This window comes from Ambystoma mexicanum, chromosome 4p (assembly GCF_040938575.1).
Source record: "Ambystoma mexicanum isolate Mex_15411 chromosome 4p, UKY_AmexF1_1, whole genome shotgun sequence".
NCBI classification, from domain to species: domain Eukaryota; kingdom Metazoa; phylum Chordata; class Amphibia; order Caudata; family Ambystomatidae; genus Ambystoma; species Ambystoma mexicanum.
In genome coordinates this window covers 55,944,994-55,968,839 of record NC_090927.1, presented here as the reverse complement: position 1 = coordinate 55,968,839, position 23,846 = coordinate 55,944,994, and the positions used below count along the sequence as shown (strand labels likewise).

At 49.0% G+C, this 23,846-nt stretch overlaps 1 protein-coding gene across 1 annotated transcript in view; it reads right to left on the bottom strand.

Annotated features, from left to right (window-relative positions):
* Window positions 1-23,846, bottom strand: part of LOC138452738 (vomeronasal type-2 receptor 26-like) — a 433,093-nt gene that overhangs the window by 172,984 nt on the left and 236,263 nt on the right. Inside the window, exon 7 of the mRNA XM_069605086.1 lies at window positions 3,750-3,974. Coding sequence (XP_069461187.1) covers window positions 3,750-3,974 — 225 coding nt within the window. The remainder of the gene's footprint in view (window positions 1-3,749; window positions 3,975-23,846) is intronic.

The following is a 23,846-nucleotide window of genomic DNA, read 5'->3' as shown; positions in this document are numbered from 1 at the left end:
GCAACTGGATGCTGGACAGAGAGATATTCCGACAGCTGGAAGAACAGTGGGGCCCAGTACACACAGATCTGTTTGTGTCCAGACTGAATGCACAGAAGGAGAGGTTTTTCAGCTGGAGACTGGACCAAGCAGCAGCCGGAATAGATGCCTTCCTACAGGACTGGAGAGGTCAGATACTCTACGCCTTCCCAATGAGGAGCAGGGTTCTAGCAAAAGTACGCAGGGAAGCAGCGAATTTGATAGTAGTAGTTCCCATATGGAAATCCCAAGTATGGTTTCCAGCGCTCATGGAGCTAGTAGCGGACTACCTGAGAGTACTACCTCAAGGAGAGAACATTCTCACGGGTTGGGTCATCTCACCCTCTCAGAGTGTGAAGAGGACGCTGCCGTTGATGGCGTGCAGGATAGCAGGAGATGCTGGAACCTCCCAGGGATTTCGGCACAGGCTGCTAACCTCATCGCCGAGTCATGGGCTCCTTCAACTAGAAGGAGCTACGACGCAGCTTGAAACAGATGGTCGACATGGTGCAAAAGGAGAAGTATTCATCCCGTTTCTGCCCCTTTAGTCGAGATACTGAATTTATTAGCGGAGCTCCTACAAGATGAAAAAGCATATAGAACAATAGGAGTGTATAGATCCGCAATATCAGCAGGTCACCTGCCCGTGGAAGGAGCGACGGTAGGAGAGAATGTAGCAGTGATACGACTTCTAAAAGGAATAAGATTTAGGAAGCCGCCTCAGCCGAGGTAAGAGGTTTTATGGGACGTATCAGTAGTGCTGAAACTACTAGCATACTGGCCCAGTAACAGGTATCTGTCGCTAGGAAAGCTTTCGGGGAAACTAGCTATGCTACTATGCATGGGGTCATGCAGGCGAGTGGCAGACGTCAAAGCCCTAGAAGTGAATAGAAAGACATATGGGGCCTCATTACGACTCAGGCGGTAAGGGGTTTACGGCGGCGTAAACAGCGCCGACCCTTACCGCCTGATTCCGAGGTCCCTTAGCGCCATGGTGTTAAAATCCATGGCGCTAAGGGACCTTGATGTTAATTACGCCACCGTAATTTACGGTGGCGTAATTAACGCCTTCCCCACTCCCATTATGCCCTATGGGGCAAAAATGGGAATGGGGAAGGGTAAATGGGGATTGGGGACTTACCGCCCCGCCAACCTCGGAATGGGGCGGTAAGTCCGCCAACCACCATGGCGTAAACGTAGTTTACGCCATGGTGGTAAAGGTACGACCCAGGCGGTAACTTACCGCCTGGGTCGTAATGAGGCCCATGATCCAGAAGGAGTAACGTTCAATATGGCCAGAAGAACGATAACAGATTCCTCCACGATCACGTACCCCTACATGCAAGATCATCCAAAGTGGTGCGTAGCCACATGCATAAAAGAGTACGAGAGTAGAACAGCAGAGCTAAGACCGGCAGGGACAACCCAATTGTTAATAGCGTGCAGGAAACCACACAAAGGAGTAGCAACAGCCACTATGGCGCGATGGGTCAGAGATATCATGAGTCTAGCGGGCATAGACATGACAAAATTTAGAGCGCATTCAGTTAGAGGAGCAATGGTCTCAAAAGCATTAGGGCAAGGCGCAGCTTTGCAAGAGATTATGAAAGCAGCAGATTGTGCTATCGATACAACGTTTAGAACTTTTTATTTTCGACCAATCAACACTATAGCAGAAGCGGTAGTAAGAAGCTTTGAACAAGCTTAATGCTCGCCTCCGCCTTGACATAGAATGTATATTCCCCCTGCTAATAGCGCAGGGAGCTCTTGATTCTATTAAAGACAAGGAGGCGAGCATTAAATTCCCTCCCTAGATACACAGGAGATTTGAGCAATGATTAGTAGAACGAAGTGATGTATTGCAAATGACTTACATGAACTTTTCTTCCAGAATAGGGTGTGTATCCCCCACCCTAACATGTACTGTTGTTATTTCTGACACTAGGAGATCAGCAGAAGAACGGCTGAAATCGCTCGAGAAGTGAGTGAGTCGCACGAAACGAATCTGCAAGTTAAAATGCGCGAGACCGACTCGACATAAAGAATAAAGTTCAGAGACTAAGTTAGCCCAGTTGGCAGTTCAGTTTTGGAGAAGATTGCAGTTCGAAGCAGTCAAAGAAGAGGAGGAACAGAGGAAAAGGAAGAACTAGATCACGTGGTTAAGACACTGCGACTACAAGGAATGATGGGATATGGAGTTTGTAAAAAAAAATATATATTGTTATTTCAAAAAGAAGAAATTTTAAATTCATGTTATTTGTTGAAACTGCTGGAGAGTAGAATAAAGTGAAGATGAAGCTTAATGCTCGCCTCCTTGTCTTTAATAGAATCAAGAGCTCCCTGCGCTATTAGCAGGGGGAATCTTCATTGTTGCAAAAGGACGTCATGGAAAACAAAGACAAGGATGCACTAAAGCGATATTCCAAATGAAAGAATACAGATGTAACTAAGAATGACAAGAGAACTATGTAATAGAACGTGAAGAAATCATGAATCAGTTAGAAGAGAGGAAGTGAATGTATGTATATACGCAGAAACGAGATAGAAAGCAACCGTTTCAAAGTTTGCTGACAGTAGAACCTACTCACGACTATAGTAGCCATGATGGACGCAGGCTCCATGTAAAGAGGCATAAACGACCTGAACGTAAGCAAGCCGCAGAATGAAATGGTACTTGTGTGAAACTCACAGCCATGCTGTCTGGCTCACAAATGAACAAGGACAGGATGGAAGGCAACTGCCAGACAGAGGAGCAAAGAGGATAAGATGAGGGTGGCAGACATATTTCTTGTAGATTAGGCCAAGGAGGAAACGGTTGCAGGTGCTGAGCAGCAAGCAATTAAGGACGCAAAATACATGAGATGGCTGGAACGCACAAGTCTCTAGAGGCCGAGAAGGGTAAACGCACCCAGCATAATTAAATAAAATGATGTGAAATGCAAATTCACACACATACAGTATTGCTACTCACTATATGCCATGTTTTTAACAAGGTCACTTTCCTCATTTCCACATATAGATGTGGTATGTCTGGGAGTAGGCGCTTACCTGCCTACATTTCAAAATGAAAATCCCGGGAGATCTACATCACTGGAATGCCCCGCCCACACATTTGGCAGGTATGGGTAGGGGATTGGGTGTTGGGTTTTCAGGGTGAGGGCGTGGGGTGGGCTAGATAGTGGATGGGGGAAACCCCCATATTAAAAAGAAAATTTGTGAAAACAACCACAGGGGAAAAACGGGCGAGTAATGTGCAAATGAGGAAAGGGACCTTGTTAAAAACACGCGCAGCCTCTACTTACAAAGAGATCATTCCAGGATGCCAAACGCAATGCTTGAAGCTGGGTTGTAATCGTAACTTTTACACACAGGTGTGTAGGTTAGGTTGGGAAGTTGCTGCAAGTCATGTGTGTGCCTAAAGACCTCTGCAGAGTCCTGTAGACGGGAACCAAAGCAAGAGACCACCACTGATCCTAAGAGGTGATATGTGACTTCAGGTAGGAGTGGAGTGCAGTTATAACGTCACTTTTTGCTATCTGTCAGAAAATCCTATCGGTAGGAAAATCTGACAGGCATTGTAATGTCATTTTTTGCTCCATAAATGATCCATCATCTTTTATATCACACTTCCTATATGCCTTTCATGCATTTCTTTCTACTGCTGTACTCATATGCACCGTATTCATCGCAGCATTTCATTTATTATAATGTTGTATCTCATTCCCACTGACCTTTGTGAAATCACGGTTCCATGTGATCAGACTATCATCGAGGGTCAGCTCCTCCCCAGCGGGAGCCAGTGGGTTAAACCTCCCAACTTGAACTGTGCGACTCCTATTCCCGGAGTACACTAAGTTCAGAAGGTCGTAGACCACCATGACGTCCCCGTTCTCATCAAAGAAGATGTCTTCACCAGCAGAGTTGGTGAAATGCACGCTCCTCAAATATCTATTGAGCTGGAGAAGAAACAGCATTATTACAAATGGGTCTTTGTTTACAACAGGAAGATATCCTGATGTTATAAATGATTTAGAATGCCCATATGTGCTAAGTATATGCATCTATGACATTTCATCAGTCAACATTTGACCAAATGCACCCGCTGTATTCATGGGGTTCCAACTCTGCCAGCCCACCTTCTCTGGACCACGTTCCATGCCTACTGCAGGTCTTGCCAAGCTTTATGGATCATTGACATTTCCTCTCACACCAATGCAGTGCAATATGTCAGAAAGGCAGTGAACTCACGACAAGATGCAATGCATGGAATAGGGTTCAACAGATTTATTAATGACTGTATACAATTTTGAGCACCTCAAAAGGGGGTTGGAATGTGAAATAACATCTTTGTGCTCGAAAAGATTCTGCATGCGTTTCTCTGCCTTTCGCCCCAGTGTCACTCAGAATATTAAAGTATAATGTTGCTTGAATAACAAATGTCCTGGTCAAATGGTTGCCCTTCCCTCTAGGGCGCATATAGGGTAGCACCACTCGGATGTTGTAGGTATCTGTATTGAAGGTCGAGGTGCTGTTGTAGTAAGATCCGCAGTGTCTCCAAGTGGTGGGACAGACCAGGGGGGTCTCCATGTGCCTGGTTGGGTTCATACTCCTACGTCCCGTCCCCTTTCCTCCATACTTATGGGACATCTCTCCATCCTGTGGGACGGGACTGGAGCACTTTGTAAAATGCATCCACATTTTTTTCAAAAATGTGTCCCTCCTCTCGTGGCTGTAACCCCGCCCACCTTGGCTCCACCCCGCGCATCACCCATCAGTCCTTTTCTCCGCACGATCGGGGCCGGACGCACTTGCATCCTCGGAAGATTTTCTTCCTTGTTTTCCCTCTCTGGCTCTCGCTAGCGTTCGTTTACTAGTCTGTCTATGGGCCTCATTACGAGTTCGGCGGTAGCCATGCCGCTATTGGCGGCATGGCTGCCGCCGAAATCGCGTCCGGGTCCGGGTCCTCGGAATGAGGACTTACCGGGGCATTCCGAGGTCGGAAGGCCCGGTAATTCCTCCCTCCGAGGACCCGGACACGGTCCTTGCCCATTCCCATTTCAGCCCCCATAGGGCAGAATGGGAATGGGAGAGGGAGAAAACAACTGGCCATTACGAGATGGCCCGTTGTTTGCTCCCTCTTCCCCTCGCGGGACCCGCTCTGCACGTCTGGTGAGACCAGACGTGCAGAGCGGGTCCCGCGAGGGGAACTCGGAATTGGGCGGTACGGGGTTGACGGCACCGGCACCTTTAACGGTGCCATTAACCCTGTACCTCCCGACTTGTAATGAGGCCCTATGTCTTTTAAACTAGATTTTCCAGACTGTACATCGTGTCACCGTCGCTTCGCGAGGGAGGATCCCCATCCTCTTTGTTTAGAGTGTTTGGGTCCGGAACACCATTGGGACTCCTGTTTTTACTGTGACTCCCTTTCGGTCCGGGCACTTTAACGTCGTTAGAGCGGTGGGAGGAGGTGTTCGGACGGACGCCTCCTTCGCATTTTCAGGCGTTCATCGACGAGAAGAAAAAACGCCCGGTAAGTTCTTTACTTTTCAGAGCACCCCGGCCGGGGGATACCTTTCCGGGTTCCTCTTGAGCCGGGAGGGGCGTTGATCGCTCTGTTACCGGGGTTCGCCCTGAGGTGCCTGTCGGGCCTAATAATTCTACCAGAGTTTTCTCCGAGGGTCTACGTAAGGGGCCTGTGAACACCGGAGTATGCTGATAAGGCTTCTACCGGGCCTAGGTCCGAAGTCCCTCGTACAGAGGCTAAGGATACCAACAGTTCTGAGGGGCCGGGCAAGGCCCTGTCGGTGACAGCGCACCGTTCCCGCTCTTGTGGTGACACCAGATCTGTTGAGGGGGCAAAGAAGAAAGTTTCTTCTTTTACGGGCAGTGCCGAGGCCCTTCCTTCGAAGGCTCAGTTGGCGGTTGGTATGTCGCAGAAACATTCCAGGCCTCATAGTACCGGCTCTGCCGAGGTTCCTTACGTTAAGGCTAAAATTAAGACCCCTGACCCATCAACGAGGACCCCTGCCTCACTTCCTCACGTGCCGCAGTTCCCCTCAGATGAGAACAAAATGGCGGCCGTTCCCGCCACGACCACGGCGGCCATTTTAGGTACTACCCCTACAACTACGCCATCGGCCCCTGGTGTAGGGTTCGGTCCTTCGGGTGAACCTAAGGTCCCTTGTGCGCATCCTTACCGGCCGGTTTATGATTGGAACGCCCGGATGCCTCTTCCGCACAATGTTTTGTTGCCCGCGGGGGCGGCTCCCTTGATTTATGTGGATTCGTCGGTGGAGGGGCCGGTGTGGCACCCTTCTCCGTTACGTCCCTGGATTTGTCTACCTCATGAGAGGCCTCCTCAGGTTCTGAAACAATCTCCTGAGGACGCTTTTTTCAGTAAATTTCAAGCGCTTATGCGCACCAACCCCATGAGGGAATATTTCAAAGGGCTTTTCAAGGAGATATGTCCGCCCGCGCCTCTGGCTCCACCCGTTCTGACGGTGGTTCCGCCGGCGCCTCCCTTGCCCGTGGTGCCTCCCCTGCGCTTCCGCTTGTGCCACCATTGTCCCCAGTGGACAAGGCAGTGCCTGACACGGCTCAGCAGGATCCTGACCTGTCAGATGACCCTCAAGGCGATCAGGACAAAGAGGACCTTCCCCGCTCTATCAGAGCTTTCCATGACCGGGTGCTGGACATGATGAGTTTCTTAGATGTTCCGGTGCCCGAGGCACCTGCTCCGCAGGAGGGTGTGCTTTCTGGGGCGTTCACCTTGTCTCCTGTGGAGCGTACCGGCCTGTTCTTGCAGAAGGATGTTTTGGCCGAGGTCCGTAGAGTTTGGGAAAAGCCACACTCGGGACTTTTTGTCAATAAAAAGATTGACGCGAGGTACAGGCTGCATTCTTCGGAAGAAGTGGCCTTGTCGTCTTGTCCGCCTCCCTCCTCCACAGTGGTGGCTGCGGCTATGTTGCAATCCAGGCCTGCAGCATCCTCCTCTGCGGCGGCTACTCAGGTCTTGCTCCTGAACTCCCTAGGGAGGAATATCTTTGCCAATTCGGCCTTACAGCTCAGGCAGGCCAATGCAGAATTGATTTTGGCAGGAGCTAACATGCGGATGTGGAGAGGTCTGTCGGAGTTTGAGAAGCACATTCCGGTCGAGAAGTTGGAGGATTTCAGAGGAGGCCTTTCCGATGCCAGGGTCTTGGCCCAGGATCTCCTGGAGGCTGCGGCTCATCACGTAGACACCTCGGCTCGGGGTCTGATGCTTGGAGTTGATACCTCGCGGCAAGCGTGGCTGCATGCCACTAAGTTCTCCAAGGAGGTGCAAGACAAGGTTCTGGACCTTCCATTTGATGGTAAGGAGATTTTTCACTCTTCTACTGATGTAGAGCTCACCAAAACCAAAGACAGCACTCAGACGGCTAAATCATTGTCTGTTCTGGTTAAAGCTCCCTTCAAGGCTCAAAGGCCATTGTCGCAAGGACGACCTTCCTCTGGTTTTAGGGGCTTCTTCGACCGCAAATCTCGCAGAGTGGATACTCCTGCGGGGAATAACCGCCGTAGACAACAACGTATGCGGTATATCTCCCACTCCTCAGCCTCCTCATCAGGTTCAGGTGGCACCGCCATCGATAAACCTGCCAAATGAGGGTTTTCCGTGCTCGCACGAGACCCCGGTGGGAGGACGCATTGCGTCTCATTGGGAGGCGTGGCAGACCATCACAGAAGACAGATGGGTCTTGTCAGTCACTCGAGCGGGCTTCCGCTTACCTTTACCCACTACCCCACCTCTCAACCCTCCTTTTCAGCTGTCGGGCTCACCCTCCCTCAAGGCTGAGGTTCAGAAACTTCTGGACCTCAGAGCTGTGGAACCCGTTCCCCATGGGGAGTGAGGGGAGGGCTTCTACCCCCGGCTGTTTACGGTGCCCAAACCCAACCAGGCTGGCATGCGCACCATCCTAGACCTTTCCCAGTTCAATCTTTTCCTACCTCAAGAGAAATTCAAGATGATCACGCCCGGCCAGATTCGCTCCTCTTTGCAGACGAGCGATTGGCTCAGCGTGGTGGATCTTCAGGATGCGTACATGCATATCCTGATTTGGAACCCACACAGGAGATATCTCAGCTTCTCTTTGGGAGAGGAGCACTTCCAGTTTCGAGTGTTTCCTTTTGGCCTCAGTTCGGCACTACGTGTCTTCACAAAGATGATGTCGGTGATTGCGGCCTATCTTCGTCTCCAGGGTATCCATGTGTATCCCTATTTGGACGACTGGCTCCTACGCAGCCCTTGTCCGTTGGCAGCAGCGGGCAACCTCCAGTCTCTCCTTCAGCTCCTGTTCCATCTTGGGCTGTCTGTGAACTGGCGGAAATCCTCCATGACGGTCTCACAGGACCTGACTTTCCTGGGTTTTTCGTTGGAACACTATAGACTGCCGAGTGTATCTGACCGGGGACAGAATGGCGGATTTGTTGGCCACGTGTCAGATGTTCGCGCAGTCGGAGAGCATGTCGGCCTGGTGGTTCCAGAGGCTTCTGGGCCTCATGGCCTCGTGTGTACTGGCTCTTCCTCTTGCTCGTCTCAAAATGAGACGGACCCAGATAGCTCTTCGGAGTTCCTGACATCAGGCTGTGGAAACGGATTCCAAGCGGATAATGATTCAGGATTCCATGAGAGTGGACCTGGACTGGTGGTCGTCTCTCAGCAACCTGTCAGTGGGCGCGGGGTTCCAGGACCCAGCCCCCATGGTAATGATCACGACAGACTCCTCCCTTTTCGGGTGGGGTGCGACGTTAGATCTTCTTCAGGTCTCGGACCTCTGGTCACCTCAGGACAAGCTCCTGCACATAAATCATTTGGAGCTTCTGGCGATTTGTCTGGCGCTCAAGGCGTTCAGACCTCTCATTGTCAACAAGGTGGTCCGCATAAGAATGGATAATGCGGTGTCAATGTATTACAAAAACAAGCAAGGGGGAACGAAGTCTCCCCCTCTCGTGGACCTGTCCATCCAGATTTGGGAGTGGGCCGTGCTTCATGGGGTCTGGCTGCTTGCAGCGGACATCCCGGGCCGGCTGAATGTCACCGCGGATGCCCTCAGCCGGCGGACAGTGGTCAGCTACGAGTGGGTGTTGAAGGCGGAGATCCTCTCATGGATTTTCTCGCGTTGGGGCACGCCGGAGGTGGACCTCTTTGCCACGGCGGTAAACAAGAAGCTTCCTCAGTACGCCTCCAGAGGGGGGCTGGGAGCCTCCTCTCTGGGGGACGCACTCGAGATTCCATGGCACAACATGAGAGCTTACGCCTTCCCGCCTCTTCCCCTAGTTCATCAAACAATTTGGAAGTTGAAGAGCTCTGTCAACTGTTCTCTCCTACTTATAGCTCTGTGGTGGCCGGCCAGGTTTTGGTTCTCAGAAATTCAACACCTGTTGGTGTGTCCGCCGATCAGGTTACCAGTAACTCCCGATCTTCTTCACCAGGGGGAACAGCAGATGTGGCACCCCTCCCCACAATCGCTCAACTAGGCAGCATGGTGCCTGAGTTCACGTCTCTGGAGCTTTTGGGTTTGTCTGCGGATAACATGCGTATTAACCAGGCAGCCAGGAAACCCTCGACCAGATCCCAATACAAGAGTAAATGGCTCAGGTTCTGTTATTGGTGTTTGGAGAAAGAATTGGACCCGAGGGTGGCGACGATTGACACGGTGCTGTCCTTCGTATCCTCCCTAGCAGAGTCAGGAGTTCAGGTTCTGCCTTGCAGGACTTATCTCTCGACGAGTTCCGCTTACCTCTCTACAGACCGGTGTTCTTATTCTTTAACTAACCCGGTGGGGAAGAGACATTTTGCTGGCTTGACACGCATCTACCCTCCGGTTCGTAGTATGCACCCGCCTTGGGACCTAAATGTAGTCCTGACGGCGCTGTGCCACAAACCTTTTGAGCCAATGGTTACGGTTGACCTCAAGTACGTGTCCTGCAAAGTGTCCTTTCTGGTAGCCGTTACGTCAGCAAGGAGAGTGAGTGAGCTCCAGGCATTGTCGGTGGAGCATCCTTTCTTGGTCTTTCACAAGGACAAGGTAGTCCTTCGGACGAACCCAGCTTTCCTACCAAAGGTAGTGACCGAATTCCATCTGAATCAGTCGATTTCCCTTCCGGTCTTTTTTCCGAACCCTGCTTCGGAGGCGGAAAGGGTTCTACATTGCCTGGATGTCCGAAGAGCTCTTAAGTTCTACCTGGACAGGACGTCCGAGCTTCTGAGCTCTTCCCAACTGTTTGTGACCTTCGGTAAACCTCAGGACAGGCCGGCGTCTAAGGCATCCATTTCCAGATGGATTGCCGCCTGTATCACGGAATCTTTCACCGTCCAAAAGCTGAAACCTCCTAAAGGTATCCATGCACACCAGGTGCGAGGCAATGCAGCCGCGGTTGCTTTTCAGAAGTATGTTCCCTGGGAGTCCATCGCTAAAGCGGCTACTTGGGCCTCCCCATCTGCTTTCTGTAAGCATTACTGCCTCGATATGAGCTCTAGAGCTGACGCTCAGTTCGGCCAGGCTGTGCTGAAGAACCTGTTTCAGTAAGGGGTATTTCCATCCACCCATAGTTCCTAGGAAGGAAAGGGGACTATGGACTAGGAGTAAGGTGGTCACTACGGTGAGTAACCTGGTAAAACTCACCTCTGAGTCTCTGGGCTCTGAGCCTAAAATCACCCAACCCTATCTTTCTTACTTCCACGCCTGCTCATTGCCCAGTCATGCCTATGGACCTGTCCCTGCATTTTAGCGTTATCCCGCAAGCTCACTATCATCTAAATTCCTAGGCATTCCTCTGCACGCTTCTTCCAGAAAACAAGCTTGTCCTCACATTTACAAGGGTCGTTCCTTCTTGGTTCCTTTCTCTTCTCTAATTACCTCTCATTTCTCCCCCCTCCTCTTCCCCCTTTGCTACCCCCTCTCTGTCAGCCTCTGTCCCCCTCCCTTCCCCTCTTCAAACTCTTTTGCTCTGTCATTCCTCCTTGATGTTCTCCTTCAAGCTGTTCTATGCTCTCCCACTCCTTAATGTTCAACTCCTCCAACCGTATCTGCTGTCTTCCATCTTCCTTGAAGTTTACCTGCGTCACCCTCTTCTCTCTCTTAGCTCCTCTTGAATCTGCACTTGATCTGCACCACCACCTCCTCCTGCTTCTTCTCCATGTACTGTAATTCCACCTTCTGCTGCACCTCTCCTGCATCTCTAACTCCCCCTGCACTTCCCACTCAGTCTGTACCTTCCATTCTTTCTGCACTTTCCACTCTTTCTGCATCTCCAATTCCTCCAGCACCCCCACTCGTTCTGAACCCCACCTCCTCCTACCCCGTACACTCCTTCCACACCTCTACCTATTCACTGCTTGCTGATCAGCTACACCAACTACCGACTACTAACCTTTCTCTCCTCAGGTTAATAAATATGTATCTCCCTTACCCCTAGACAAAGTTGGACCCAAGTCATAACCTGGGAAGCCTAATTGGCTCTTCCTGAAGATTTGGGTGTAAGATGTAAGAGGTGTAGGATGACTTTCCTGACCAGGCAACACACAGCAGACCGAGCTAATATCATGGCAATGCACCATCTTGTTTCTTAGATATATTACTCTACTACACATTTGATCAACCACTTGTGGAGCCATCATTTCTGGATCAAGGTTTTCAAACTCTAATCAATGGGAACAGCGGGACTAGCATTTACATTTCGAATGGATCGTAGCCTCCCACAGATTCCTCATCTTTGATATATCCGATATTCGACGACTTGCAGCTTCATAAACATTTCGACAGCATAGGATACGTATGTTGTCGACTTGTGGTCCCTCGCCGGCTTGCAACCTGCTCTCGGCCATAACGTTGATGCTGTAATAAGTAGCATGCCTTGCACCCGTTGCCACAGTTCAGTTTTACCAATTGCACTGCAAGCTTCAAAACAGTTTGATGGCCTCAGCGATGCTCTACTTTATTTCTTCAAAAACGTCGATATGTCTACTCTGAAGACTGGACTCGAGAGGTGTTTGGACTGTGGGTCAAAGATATCCATCATTGATCCACTCCGAATATCCCTCTGGTGTCTTGGAGGGGGCCATAAGGTTGACAACTGTGGCTCATGTCAGACTGTTAAGGCCTTGAAGGAGAGGAAGGGGAATCTTCCTCTGGGTAGGCCTTTGTGTAAATCCCTTTCCACTACCCTGTTTAAAATGAGGTCATCTGACGAGGAAAACTCTAGAGATATTTGACCTCATAGGGCTAAAATTGTCAGTAAACATTCAAAGTGCTCTAGAAGCACATCTCAACACTCGTCATCGTCCTTTCAATAGAGATCTAGGACTCTTGACTACTCACCCGATAGGAAGCGGGTATGTTTTCCTAGTAAATCTACTTCATAAGCAGAATGGTGGGGATTTTTGCCTCAAAATGTTAGAGGTGGTCACAAAGGCGGCTCCACCTGCCCCTTTGAGTGGACTAAAAAAGGGTTTCCGTCCCCATCGTGCCTCGTGAGGCAGACAGAGCACCGTTAAAGTCTACTACTTGCACACCTAAGAACCCGGGCAGTAAGTCCTTGAAACGTCCTCAAGAGGTGTTGAGGGAGTTGACTTCACGAGACAAGACAAAGCCACTTCCTCCCCCTCTGCTCCGTCATAAGAATCAGCGCCAACCTCTTTAACGTCAAAGCAGTCGACATCGAAGCCATCAATGTTTTTGACTGATATGTCTGAGACTTTTAAGCCCTTATCTAAAAAGTACTTTTCCAGGTCGATGAGCTCGATTTATGAAGAGGAGGAGGTGGAGGAGGCACAAAGCCCTCGTTTTGATTGGAGTATGGTACTCCCGGTGCTCAAGAAGCATTAATCTCTGAGGAGTCAAGGTTTCAAGGTTGAAAGACCTGGTGGATACCTTGAAGGATGCCAGTGGTCAAGATACGTCACCAGAAGTGGTTTGTCACGCCAGATGTGACTGCCGATGCCTCATATAGATACGTCATGGACAAAGTGATAGCGTATTTAGGCTGACGTAGACCTGTAGCAGAATATGAGAAGGATGATCTCACAAACATTTTTCATAAGATTCCTCCAAAATATTGCCTTTTCATATGGTACTGAAGAACAGAGTCTTGGAAAATTGGAAAAAGTACTGCTTTTTCACACTATACACTATGTACACTATACCGGCAGTAAATAAGGACTTGATGGTTATAGACCCAGAATTTCTGTTTAGACATCCAACTTAAGAAAGTCTGGTTGTTCAGGCGGCCATGTCAACCTCAAAGGCGGCTGCATATCTGACAATCCCTCCAGATAGTGTCAAGAGATTTGATGCTCTTGGAAAAATAGTGTTTTTGGTGAGAGGCTTTCACTTAAGGCCATTAATGCTACCTGTTCTCTAGGCCAAGTATGCATACACTGTATGGGAGGTTGTGGCAATGGCCGCGGAATACATTCCTGAGGGTCAGCATCTACCACTACACCATGGTGGCGCGACTCGCCTAATTTTTCCTTTAATTCCCATAAAACACAGCATTTATCTCCGCCTTGTAAGCGCACCAGCAGCTGCACAGCATGTCTACACTCACTGGTCCTGCCTACTACACTGGCATTTCAGCTTCCTGCACTAAGGGCATACTGTGACAACTAGAACGTTCTTTGGGCGCCCACACACCCCCCTTGTTAATTTTTTGTTTTTTTCTCTATGTGGGGTGACGCAGCCATGCTCTATTTTTGCATGGGCATATATGTTGGCTAATGCCTTCAGATATACTAAAGCCATGCCACTCTATGTTTACAGATCCCTCCAACAGCACACGGGCTAGACGTTGACCATAAGTGTCCTGATTGTTGCTTACACATACCAACCTTCACCGTTGGCTCCTCTATCTAATGTAAGTCAATTAGTGGATTTCTCCAGCCTTTCCCCCTTCTCATTTCATCCTCACTATGTTTAAGCCCTCGCATTTCATACTGTTTGGATCCTAATGTATGTTGAATCCAAATATGTTTTGCATTACTACTTTAAACGAATTGCACTTTGGGTTTCAGGTTGTTAAACTAAATGTGTTTTGGGCTGTTTAAAAACCTGTAATGTTGCAACTGTATGCTGTACAAGTTTTTAAACAGATTTAAAATATGTGTGTTTTTGAACAGATATAATTAAAGAAACTGACCCTGAGGAAGGCGGCTAGTAATTAGGATTTGGTCCGCCGAAACAAATTGGTCTCTCTAATACCACAATGTAGCCTGGAAGGATTACAGGCTGTTATGTGTAAAATGAATGGTGGTGGTATTTGGTTTCTGACACAGTGGTGGTATTAAATTGCAATAATGTAACCTGAAAAGTTCCAGGATGAGGCTGTAATCTTGGTGGCTACTAGCCTCGCACCGATACATTTTTATTGACACTTGACATAATTCTACCACAGGAATTTTGACTTACCAAACCTCCTTTCATTGAAGGTCTGTCAGTTTTAATTGCACCAGCTCTATAGGTGTCCAAACAGGGGTGTGCTTATAGGTTTGAGAAGTGACATTAAGATGAAAAAAATCAATTTCACTGAAACCCTTGTATGCTTCAGATGCTTACTTGGAACGTAAATCTTCCCAGGTGTGATGCTGAAAATGCATTGGAGGGTACAGGGCCTCCATGTCCTTGTCCTTTACCCTGTTATGTATGTTCTGTGTTGTTCTCTGCACAGGATTCCATGTGGGACTCTGGCAGTGCAGCCCTTCCTCTTTTTGGTTGTGGTGAGCAGAGACCCTTGGGATACCCTTTTGGCACCCATGGGCGGGGTACAACCCTGTGCCCCTTGTGTATGTTTTTGGGCACCGGTGTGCGGCCCACAGAGCAGAGTTTGGGCTGGTGGCAGCTCCATGCTGAATTTGACAGGTGCTCTGACTATCCTACATTTTGGGACACCCAGGCCCTGCCATAGGAATCAGTGGATTCCTGATAGGAGACAAGATGGCCCCTGTGGCCTCTTGGTTTCTATGATCTGTTACCTTGTTTTCCCAAAGTCCTGGGAAGCCCTGACTCTTGTCCCTTCCCCTGACTGGCTGTTGGGTTGAAGAACCATATATGGTATTGTGGGGAATTCCAGGCCAGACTGGCTGGAGCCTTCGCAGTGACTGTATGATGTGGGTACACCCTTGGGGTGGGACCTGGGTGAATGGAACGTGTGACCAATATGCATTCCATGTTATGGGTGTCTGGTATCTGTGTGTGTGATATAAATGCAGTGTGGTGTGATGAAAGGCTGAATGCTTGCCCCAATCCACATTCCTTGTTATGGGTGTCTTGGTGGAAGTGAATGGCCTGAATGTGCTGTGAACCCGATTGGCTGGCTGCCTGCATGAATGACTGATTGGCTGCCTCAGCTTGGCTCAGCAGTGTGAATGAGAGACAGAACTGTATCTGTGGACCTCTCACTTACCAAAAATGTTAAGAAGCTTAAGTTGAAACTTGAAGCTGCTTATCCTTGAAGCCCAGCTGCAAGAAGAAGAATTGCTGCTGCTTTCCTTCAACCTGATCCAAACGCTGTCGAGTCTGTCGAGGGCTGATCTGAGAGAGGACCTGGCTAGGAGACCGCTCCCTGTGTTACGAGGGAACATCGTGCAGAAGCTGATCTTCATCGAGGCACCCTGGAAGCCAGTCTTGAAAGGCTGTTGACCGGAGACAGGGTCTGCTGAGGAATCTCAACGTGAAACCCCCGGACATTGAGGCTGTCGAAGTCCATTGCCGTCGACCGTGGTTCGGATGATTTCGGTAAGCTGCTGGAAGCCATTCGAGTCGGGTTGCCCAGAAGTGGGGACAGCTTGACGCCATGCTGCTCGACAACCGGAGCCGCAACGCTCCACCTTTTGCCTAAGAACATTGAAACAAATGACTCCCTTGTCATCATCGTCGACCGCTTTTGTCCCGCCGGTGGGTTTCCCGCCACCCGAAGTCCACAAAGAGACAGACCAACGAAGATCCGAAAGCCAGCCGTGGTCGAGTCCTGATCGCCAAAGCTGATATCAGACGCCGGCCCTCAATGCCCCACTGCCGGGCCTACGTTCTTCATCTAGTCTTCTTGGCTGCACCAAACTCTCTTCTTCGAGGACTCTCAATGCCGAAGTTCACATTTCTTTGAGGAATCTCGACGCCCTGTGGCTCCTGCTTTGAAGGGAGTCCACCCTCGAGGGATCTGTTGATGAACCGTCAAAGAACTCTGCTAAACCCGGGTACATTACGGTAGTAGAACATTTTACCAGGTAAACCAGACTATTTTAAACATGTATGGACTGGGCTTGTTTATACACTTTATTTACAGGTTGCCCAGGTTAGAACTGTGGTATGGTAGTAGGAGTATTCTGCCATTGTTCAACCTAACTTGTCTTCCTTGCTATGTCTGATGTTGATTCACATTACTATTTGATTTATATTAGTTTCTTAATTCTGAGTTTTGTCGTCTTGTCCAATTGTGCATCTGTCGTGCCTCTCGTTGTTTTGTCTGCTTGCACCCTGCCCTGTGTCCTTTCCTAGTGTATCTCCCCTTCCCTCTCTCTAATCTCCCCTTCTATTCCATGGTGCTCTCTGTCTCTCCTATTTTTTCTAGCTGCTTCTCTATTCATCCTGCCCTCCTCACTAAATCTGGTAGGAAGAAGTTTAAAAAAGACATCCTGCTCTCCAACCCCGGCCTCCCTATCGCTGACACCTATACCAGTGCCTCCTCCAGGCAAACCTTCACTGACATCCTCTTTGTCGTTCCCTCACCTAATTTATGGACCCTACATATGGTCTCTGTGCTCTCTCCTTTCTCTTCCTCTCCTCTCCCTCCTGAGTTACACTGCTGATTATTTAAGAAACATGTATAAAGAAAGGAAACTCTCTGTCAAAGGCAAAACGTCTGAATTGATTGAAAAATTGTTAAAGAGTCCAAGTCTAGGGAGTGGGTTTGAAATGCCTGACTCCTTAGCAAATGTGGAAAGTATTGAGGATGATGCTATGTCTATTAATGATGAGTTTGAAGAAGTAGATGTATCTCTTAATGTAGGTCTCTCTGCTCCCTTACCTGCTCAGCAACCTCAACCCTTGTCCACTGGGACCCCCACAGGTCCTACACTCAGTCCTGAATTCATTGCTTTAGAGAAAAAGAGGCTTGAACTGGAATTCAAACGTTTAAATGCTCAAACTGAACAAAAAAATCAAGAACTGGAACTCAGAGAAATGGAGTTGAATCATGAACTAGAAATGAAAAGATTGTCTCTTGAAAATGCTTCTCTCCCAGAGTCCTCTAGGTCTTCCAGTCCTAAGAGACACTGTATGCCTAAAGAAATTGTGGGTATGTATGAGGTTCAGTGGGATGCCCTCTTGGCCTTCTTCCACTCCTCTAAGGTCATCATTAATTTTTATGTGAACTGCACCGTCCTGGTCCAAGGCCCTCAGGCCCACTTTCACCTCTTCGACAGATGCTTTCCACGCCTCATATATTTCCTCTCTTCTCCTGCTGTCCCCTCTCCCGCCTACTTGGCCTCCTCACCTCCCCCTGGCTCCTCCTCCTCTGCTTCCTTGCCCTCTCCTTCCTTCTCTGCCCACCCTCAGGCTCCTTCTACACCTCCGCAGGACGTACCCCTCCCGGAAGTCCTTCAAGGATGGCGACCTTCTCCATATTGCCACACTCAATTCTCGCTCAGCTGTCAAACACTCCTCCGACATCTGCCGCCTCCTGGAGGAACTTGACCTCAATGTCCTTGGTCTCACTGAGACATGGTCCACGGCCAGCTCTGTCACAAGCTTTGACACGCTCCTCCCTGCTACAAGATCCTCTTTGCGCCCAGGCCCAACCGCTCCGGACGGGGTGTAGCCCTGATCTTCCCCGAGTGGATTCCTGCCTCTGTCATTCCTACACAGGCCTACTCCTCTTTTGAATGCCTCATCTGCAGACTCTCTCTCTCTCCCCTAGCCATTCCCTTACTTTGGCTACTATCTATTGCCCACCTGGTCAGATCTCCTCCTTCCTCTCCGAGTGGGCGGACCTCTCCTCTTCACTCCTGTCCTCCACCACTCAACTCCTCCTTCTTGGAGACTTCGACATCCACCTGGATGCCTCCTGTCCTCCCTCTGGACTCTTTCGCGCCCTCTGCAACTCTCTCTCCCACTCCCTCACTCGGCAAGGCACACTCTGGATGTTCTGATCTCCTCAGGCCTTCCCCTTTCTGCCCCGCTCACCACTCCTCTCTCCTGGAGTGACCACTTTCTCCTTTCCTCCCATCTCACCCTCTCTACCCCTCAGGCCAAGCCACCTCCATGTAACGCTCACCTGATTCCCGTAGAGGCGCCGGTCTTGACTGGGCGTATACCGTATCTTCAAAGGTGATGTGTAACACACGGCTGGCTCTTTGGGCTGGACCTCTGTGCACTGTATGTCTGGCTCGAAGGGTAAGATGTCTGCAGATAGAAAATGTGGGATTAATGAACTGGGTTATTGAATGTCTCTCTCTTCTTCCCTTTCTCTTCTCCTGTAGAACCCCAAAGGTTAACGCTCTCACCTTAGGTAAGTGAACGCCGTGCTCTCCATCTGCCTCGAGGCAGGGTGCTGTAACCAGTTTCTTCACTGGATAAGGGGAGCAGGCCTCTTGACTTCAGAGAACTGCTGTCCGTCGTTTACTGCACGAACGGTAAGTTTCGAGTAATTCTAATGTCTTTAAAGTCTTTAGTAATGATGTCTCTTGTTTTGCAGGGTTCCGGCGATGGCGGATGGCGGGCTGAAGTGAGTTGAAGGTGGAGCCCGTGTGATGAATAGAAGCGCCTGGAAGCACGTAAGTAAGCGCTTGTTGCCTGCTTCACGATGCGCTCTAACTGTCTTTTTATTTTGCAGGTACAAGTTCGGGGCGGCTGCAGGGTGCCGGAATACTCACTGGGTTAGATGTGGAAAGGAGTAATGGCACGTGAGTATTAAAGTTCCCCAATGTCTTTAAACGCACCTTGTTTTGTCTTTCAGATGCGGGATGCAGCGCCGAAGGCCTCCGGAGAGTGCGAAGAGTTGGTAAGCTTTTGTCTTTCAGATGCCGGAATGCAGTGTGAAGACCTCCGGAGCGCACGAAGAGTAGGTAAGCCTTTGTCTTTCAGATGCCGGAATGCAGCGCGAGGCGTTGGTGACAGCCGATGGACCAGGTAAGTGAAGAGCTGTCACTGAAGACCGTAATGCTAACCTGTTCTTTCTTGTCTTTATAGGTGTTGCTGAAGACTGGATTCAGAATGGTAAGCCTTTTTCCTTAGGCCCAGGATCAGATGCAGAAGACACGATGAGCGTTCTGCTGCTGAGGATGCAGAATAACGCAAAGCAAGATTCATCCATCGGGTGTGGTTTAAATAGCCTCCTGTAGTGCTTAGGTGTCTCCTTCCACAGCCACGCCTAGGTAAGAAAAGAGTTCCTGCTTTCCAGAAGAGTTCCAGTGTTCTGAATCTAGGGAGTGGCTCCTGCCCCACCCAACAGGAAAAGTAGCTCCAAACAGAAGAGGATCAGAGACTCAACTGGCAGGCAAGTAAGCAGCATGGTCTGCTGCAGGTAAGTCCACCCAAGCATTATGAGCCCGGCGCTTCCAGGGCTGGGACTGGGCATATTTATGAGCCTGGTGCCACTGGCGCCAGGACTGGGTCCAAAAGGTCCCAATTGGGACTGGTTGGCACTCGGAACCTGGGTTATGAATCTGCTTCCAAGGGAGTTGGGAAAACCCTGACCTTTTGGAAGCAGAGATCATGACAGTACCCCCCCTCAAGGCCCCTCCCAAACCGGGCTTCTCTGGGGGTTTTGGCTTGTCAGGAAATGTTCGGTGAAATCTTTTGATTAGGCGAGGAGCGTGGACATATTCAGCAGGTTCCCAGGATCTCTCTTGGGGGCCGTAGCCTTTCCAGTCAATTAGGTAGAATAGTTTAGATTTGGAGATCTTGGAGTCCAGAATGCTTTTGACTTCAAACTCGAGTTCTCCATCAACTAGGATAGGTTTTGGAGATTTGGTTAGTCGGGTTTGAGGTTGCACGGGTTTTAATAGAGAGACGTGGAAGACCGGATTTATCTTCATGTGCGGGGGCAAGTCCAACTTGACCGCTACTTGGTTTACTATGGTAGTGATGGAATAGGGACCAAGGTATCTTGGGTTGAATGTGCGTGGCCCTTTTAGAGGTAGATATTTGGTGGATAACCAGACTTGATCCCCTACTTGATATTGAGGGGCTTCCTTCCGATGTTGATCTGCTCCTTTCTTGTATTGTTCTTTAGCCCTTTGAAGGTGAGAAACAGCTTCCTTAAAGGCTTGGGTGATTGTAGAATGCAGGTAGTCTACTGCTGGTGTTTCAAGATCTTGGAGGGGATCCAACTCCGAGGTTCGAGGGTGACTGCCGTACAAAAAAAAAACGGGGTTTTCCCAGTTCCCGAATGGACAGAGTTATTGTAGGCATATTCGGCTATCCAAAGGATGTCTTTCCAAGTTTTTTCAGTTTGTTGCAGCATGCAGCGTAAATACTGTTCCAGAGTTTGATTGGTCCTCTCGGTTTGTCCGTCGGTCTGAGGGTGGTGACTGGTCGATAGTCTCACATCAATTTGAGCCGACCGACAGCAACTTCGCCAAAAATGAGAAATAAATTGACTACCTCGATCCGAAATTAGAACCGAAGGAAAACCGTGCAGTCGGATGATGTTTCCGAGAAATTCTCGGGCCAGAGTTGCTGCTGTTGGCAAGCCTTTGAGCGGAATGAAATGCGCCATCTTGGAGAATAAGTCCACGATTACTAGAATCGTATTGTATCCGGAGCATGGAGGTAGATCGGTGATGAAGTCCATAGAAAACGTATGCCAAGGGCGAGGTGGGATGTCAATAGGGCGTAAGAGGCCTGCTGGTCTTTCCTTTTGACTCTTGTTTTGGGCGCATACTCCACAGGACATTATAAAGTCTCTGATATCTTTTTTCCAAGACGGCCACCAGAAGTAGCGCTTGATCTTTTCTGAGGTCTTGGCCATACCGGGATGTCCTTCCATTAAAGAATCGTGATAACAAGAGATTACTTTTTTCTGTAAATCTGTGCTGGGTAGGTATAATCGTTCTTGGAAATACAATAAGTTGTCCTTTACTGCAAAGTCCTTTCCCTACAGATGCCAATTCTGTATGTCTGCTGGAGTTACAAGTTGCCTGGCTTTATCCTTAACTTCCTCTATGGATTCTGTGGCGATTACACCCAGAATTCTTTGTTCGGGAATGATTGGTACAGGTTTAGGGTTGATCAAGTGTTCTTCCACTCCCATCCGAGAAAGGGCATCAGCTTTACCGTTTTTTGTACCAGGTCGATAGGTAATTATGAAGTCAAACTCGGCAAAGAATAATGCCCAACGGAGTTGTCTAGAGGATTGGGCTTTTGCGGTTTTCAAATATTGCAGGTTTCGGTGATCTGTAATCACAGTAACGGTGTGTCGGGCCCCCAGCAGATAATGCCGCCAAGCCTTAAAGGCAGACTTGATAGCCAGAAGTTCCTTGTCAGTAATCGTGTAATTGATTTCAGGAGGCGAGAATTTGCGGGACCAAAATGCCAGGGGATGCAACTGATTGGTTACCGGGTCCTTTTGTGATAGAACTGCCCCCATGGCAAGGCTTGAAGCATCAGTTTCCACGATGTAGGGGAGTTCGGGGCGAGGGTGTTTTAAGATTGGTGCAGAGATAAATTTAGTCTTCAAATCCTGGAAAGCTTGTTCCGCCTCGGTAGACCATTCAAAACGTTTGTTTTTCTTTAACAAGGCAGTGATGGGCTGGACTATTCGAGAGAATTCGGGGATAAACCTGCGGTAAAAGTTAGCGAAGCCTAACATGCTTTGCACACCTTTTACAGAGGATGGTGATGGCCATTTGAGAACTGCATCGACCTTCTTTGAATCCATACGCACTCCGCCAGGTGATAATATGAATCCCAAGAATTCAACTTCAGTCACGTTGAAAACACATTTTTCCAACTTAGCGAAAAGTTTGTGTTGACGCAATCTTTCGAGGACCATTTTCACGTGTTTCCGATGTTCAGATTCCGATGAAGAATAAACGAGGATGTCGTCAATGTAAACAACAACACACACATCTCTCTCTCTGAGGACATCGTTCATAAAATATTGAAAGGCGGCCGGGGCATTACAAAGTCCGAAGGGCATGACCTGATATTCAAATAGCCTATACTTGGTGCGGAAGGCCGTCTTCCATTCATCGCCCTCTTTTACTCGTACCAAGTGGTAAGCTCCTCTAAGATCCAGCTTTGTATATATGCATGCTTTTCTGACTTGGTCCAGGAGTTCAGGGATCAAAGGTAACGGATATCTATTCTTAACGGTGATCTGGTTCAGGGAGCGATAATCTATACAAGTTCTAAGGTCTCCTTCCTTTTTTGGAACGAAGAACAAAGCTGAAGAAGCAGGGGACTTGGAAGGACGAATAAACCCATTTGCCAGGTATTGATCCAGGTATTGTCGAAGGTGAAGGTTCTCAGGCTCGGTGAGGGCATAAATTCTACTACAAGGAGGAGTAGATCCAGGTATCAGGTCGATCTGGCAGTCATAAGACCTATGAGGAGGTAGAGAGTTAGCCTGATCCTTCCGGAAAACATCTTGGTATTCTAGGTATTCGGGAGGTAACTGGGGAGTCTCTGAAGAAATTGCTGCCAGTGCAACACCAGGTGGAGCGTGACAAGTAGAGACACATTCTGGAAACTGGACCGTTCTTGCTCGCCAATCGATCAGAGGATTGTGTTTCTCTAACCAAGGTATTCCTAGAATAATCTGAAACTGAGGGGCCTTGATCACATCGAACACGATCTTCTCATGGTGTCCATCTTGACTTACTAGCGTCACTTCTTGAGTGGTATGCGTTACTGGCCCGGAGGCTATCTCCGTACCATCCACCGTAGTAATGACGTCCTTTACAGCCTTGGGACAAAGAGTTAGATTCATCCTCAAACCCATTTCATGATCCACATAATTGCCGATGGCACCGCTGTCGACGTAAGCTTCAATTGCATGTAATCGATCCGGATTATCAGGGCTGATGAGGACCATAGGTATCACGAAATGCGAGGTCACGGAACTGGTTTTCACGCTCGGCAAGAGGACCTCTATTCTTGTCGGGCGAGGTCGTTTCCCTGCTCAGAGTTTGTAACTTTGGTAACTGCAGCTCCTACTGCCTTCTTGGCAGGTTTCACCGGACAGTCTCGAAGAAAGTGCCCTGAGTTTCCGTAATAGAGGCATAATTGCAACTGTTTTCTCCTTTCCCGCTCCTTTTGTGTTAGAGGACCTTTCAGACCCCCTATTTGCATGGGTTCCCCGGAGTCTACTCCTTTGGAAGGAGTTGGCGGTTTGGAAAATACTCGAGCATCAAACTTGGAACGATCGGCCTTCCTGTTCTGCAGTCTGTGATCTATTTGAACGACTAAGTCTATATAGTCCGAACAATCTTGTGGGGGATTCACTACTTGGGCTAACACATCTTTGAGCTCTCCGCGTAAACCTCTATAAAACAGCGTAATCCTTTTGTCCTCAGGCCAGTGAGTTTCCACTATCAGTCTGTTGAAAGACGCAATATAAGCCAAAAGGTCTTGATTACCTTGTCGCAACGAAAGAAGCTCATTGTCCAAGGCCTGCCCCTGTGAATGTCTTGCGAACAGTTTTTCCATACTGAGCTGAAAAGCTTGAAAATCATGGAGGACTGGATCATCTTGATTTACTAGAGGGATCGACCAGTCTGCCACATTGCCACTAAGGTACGAAAGCACGAAAGCTACTTTAGCTTGATCAGTTGGAAAGGCTGCTGGCCG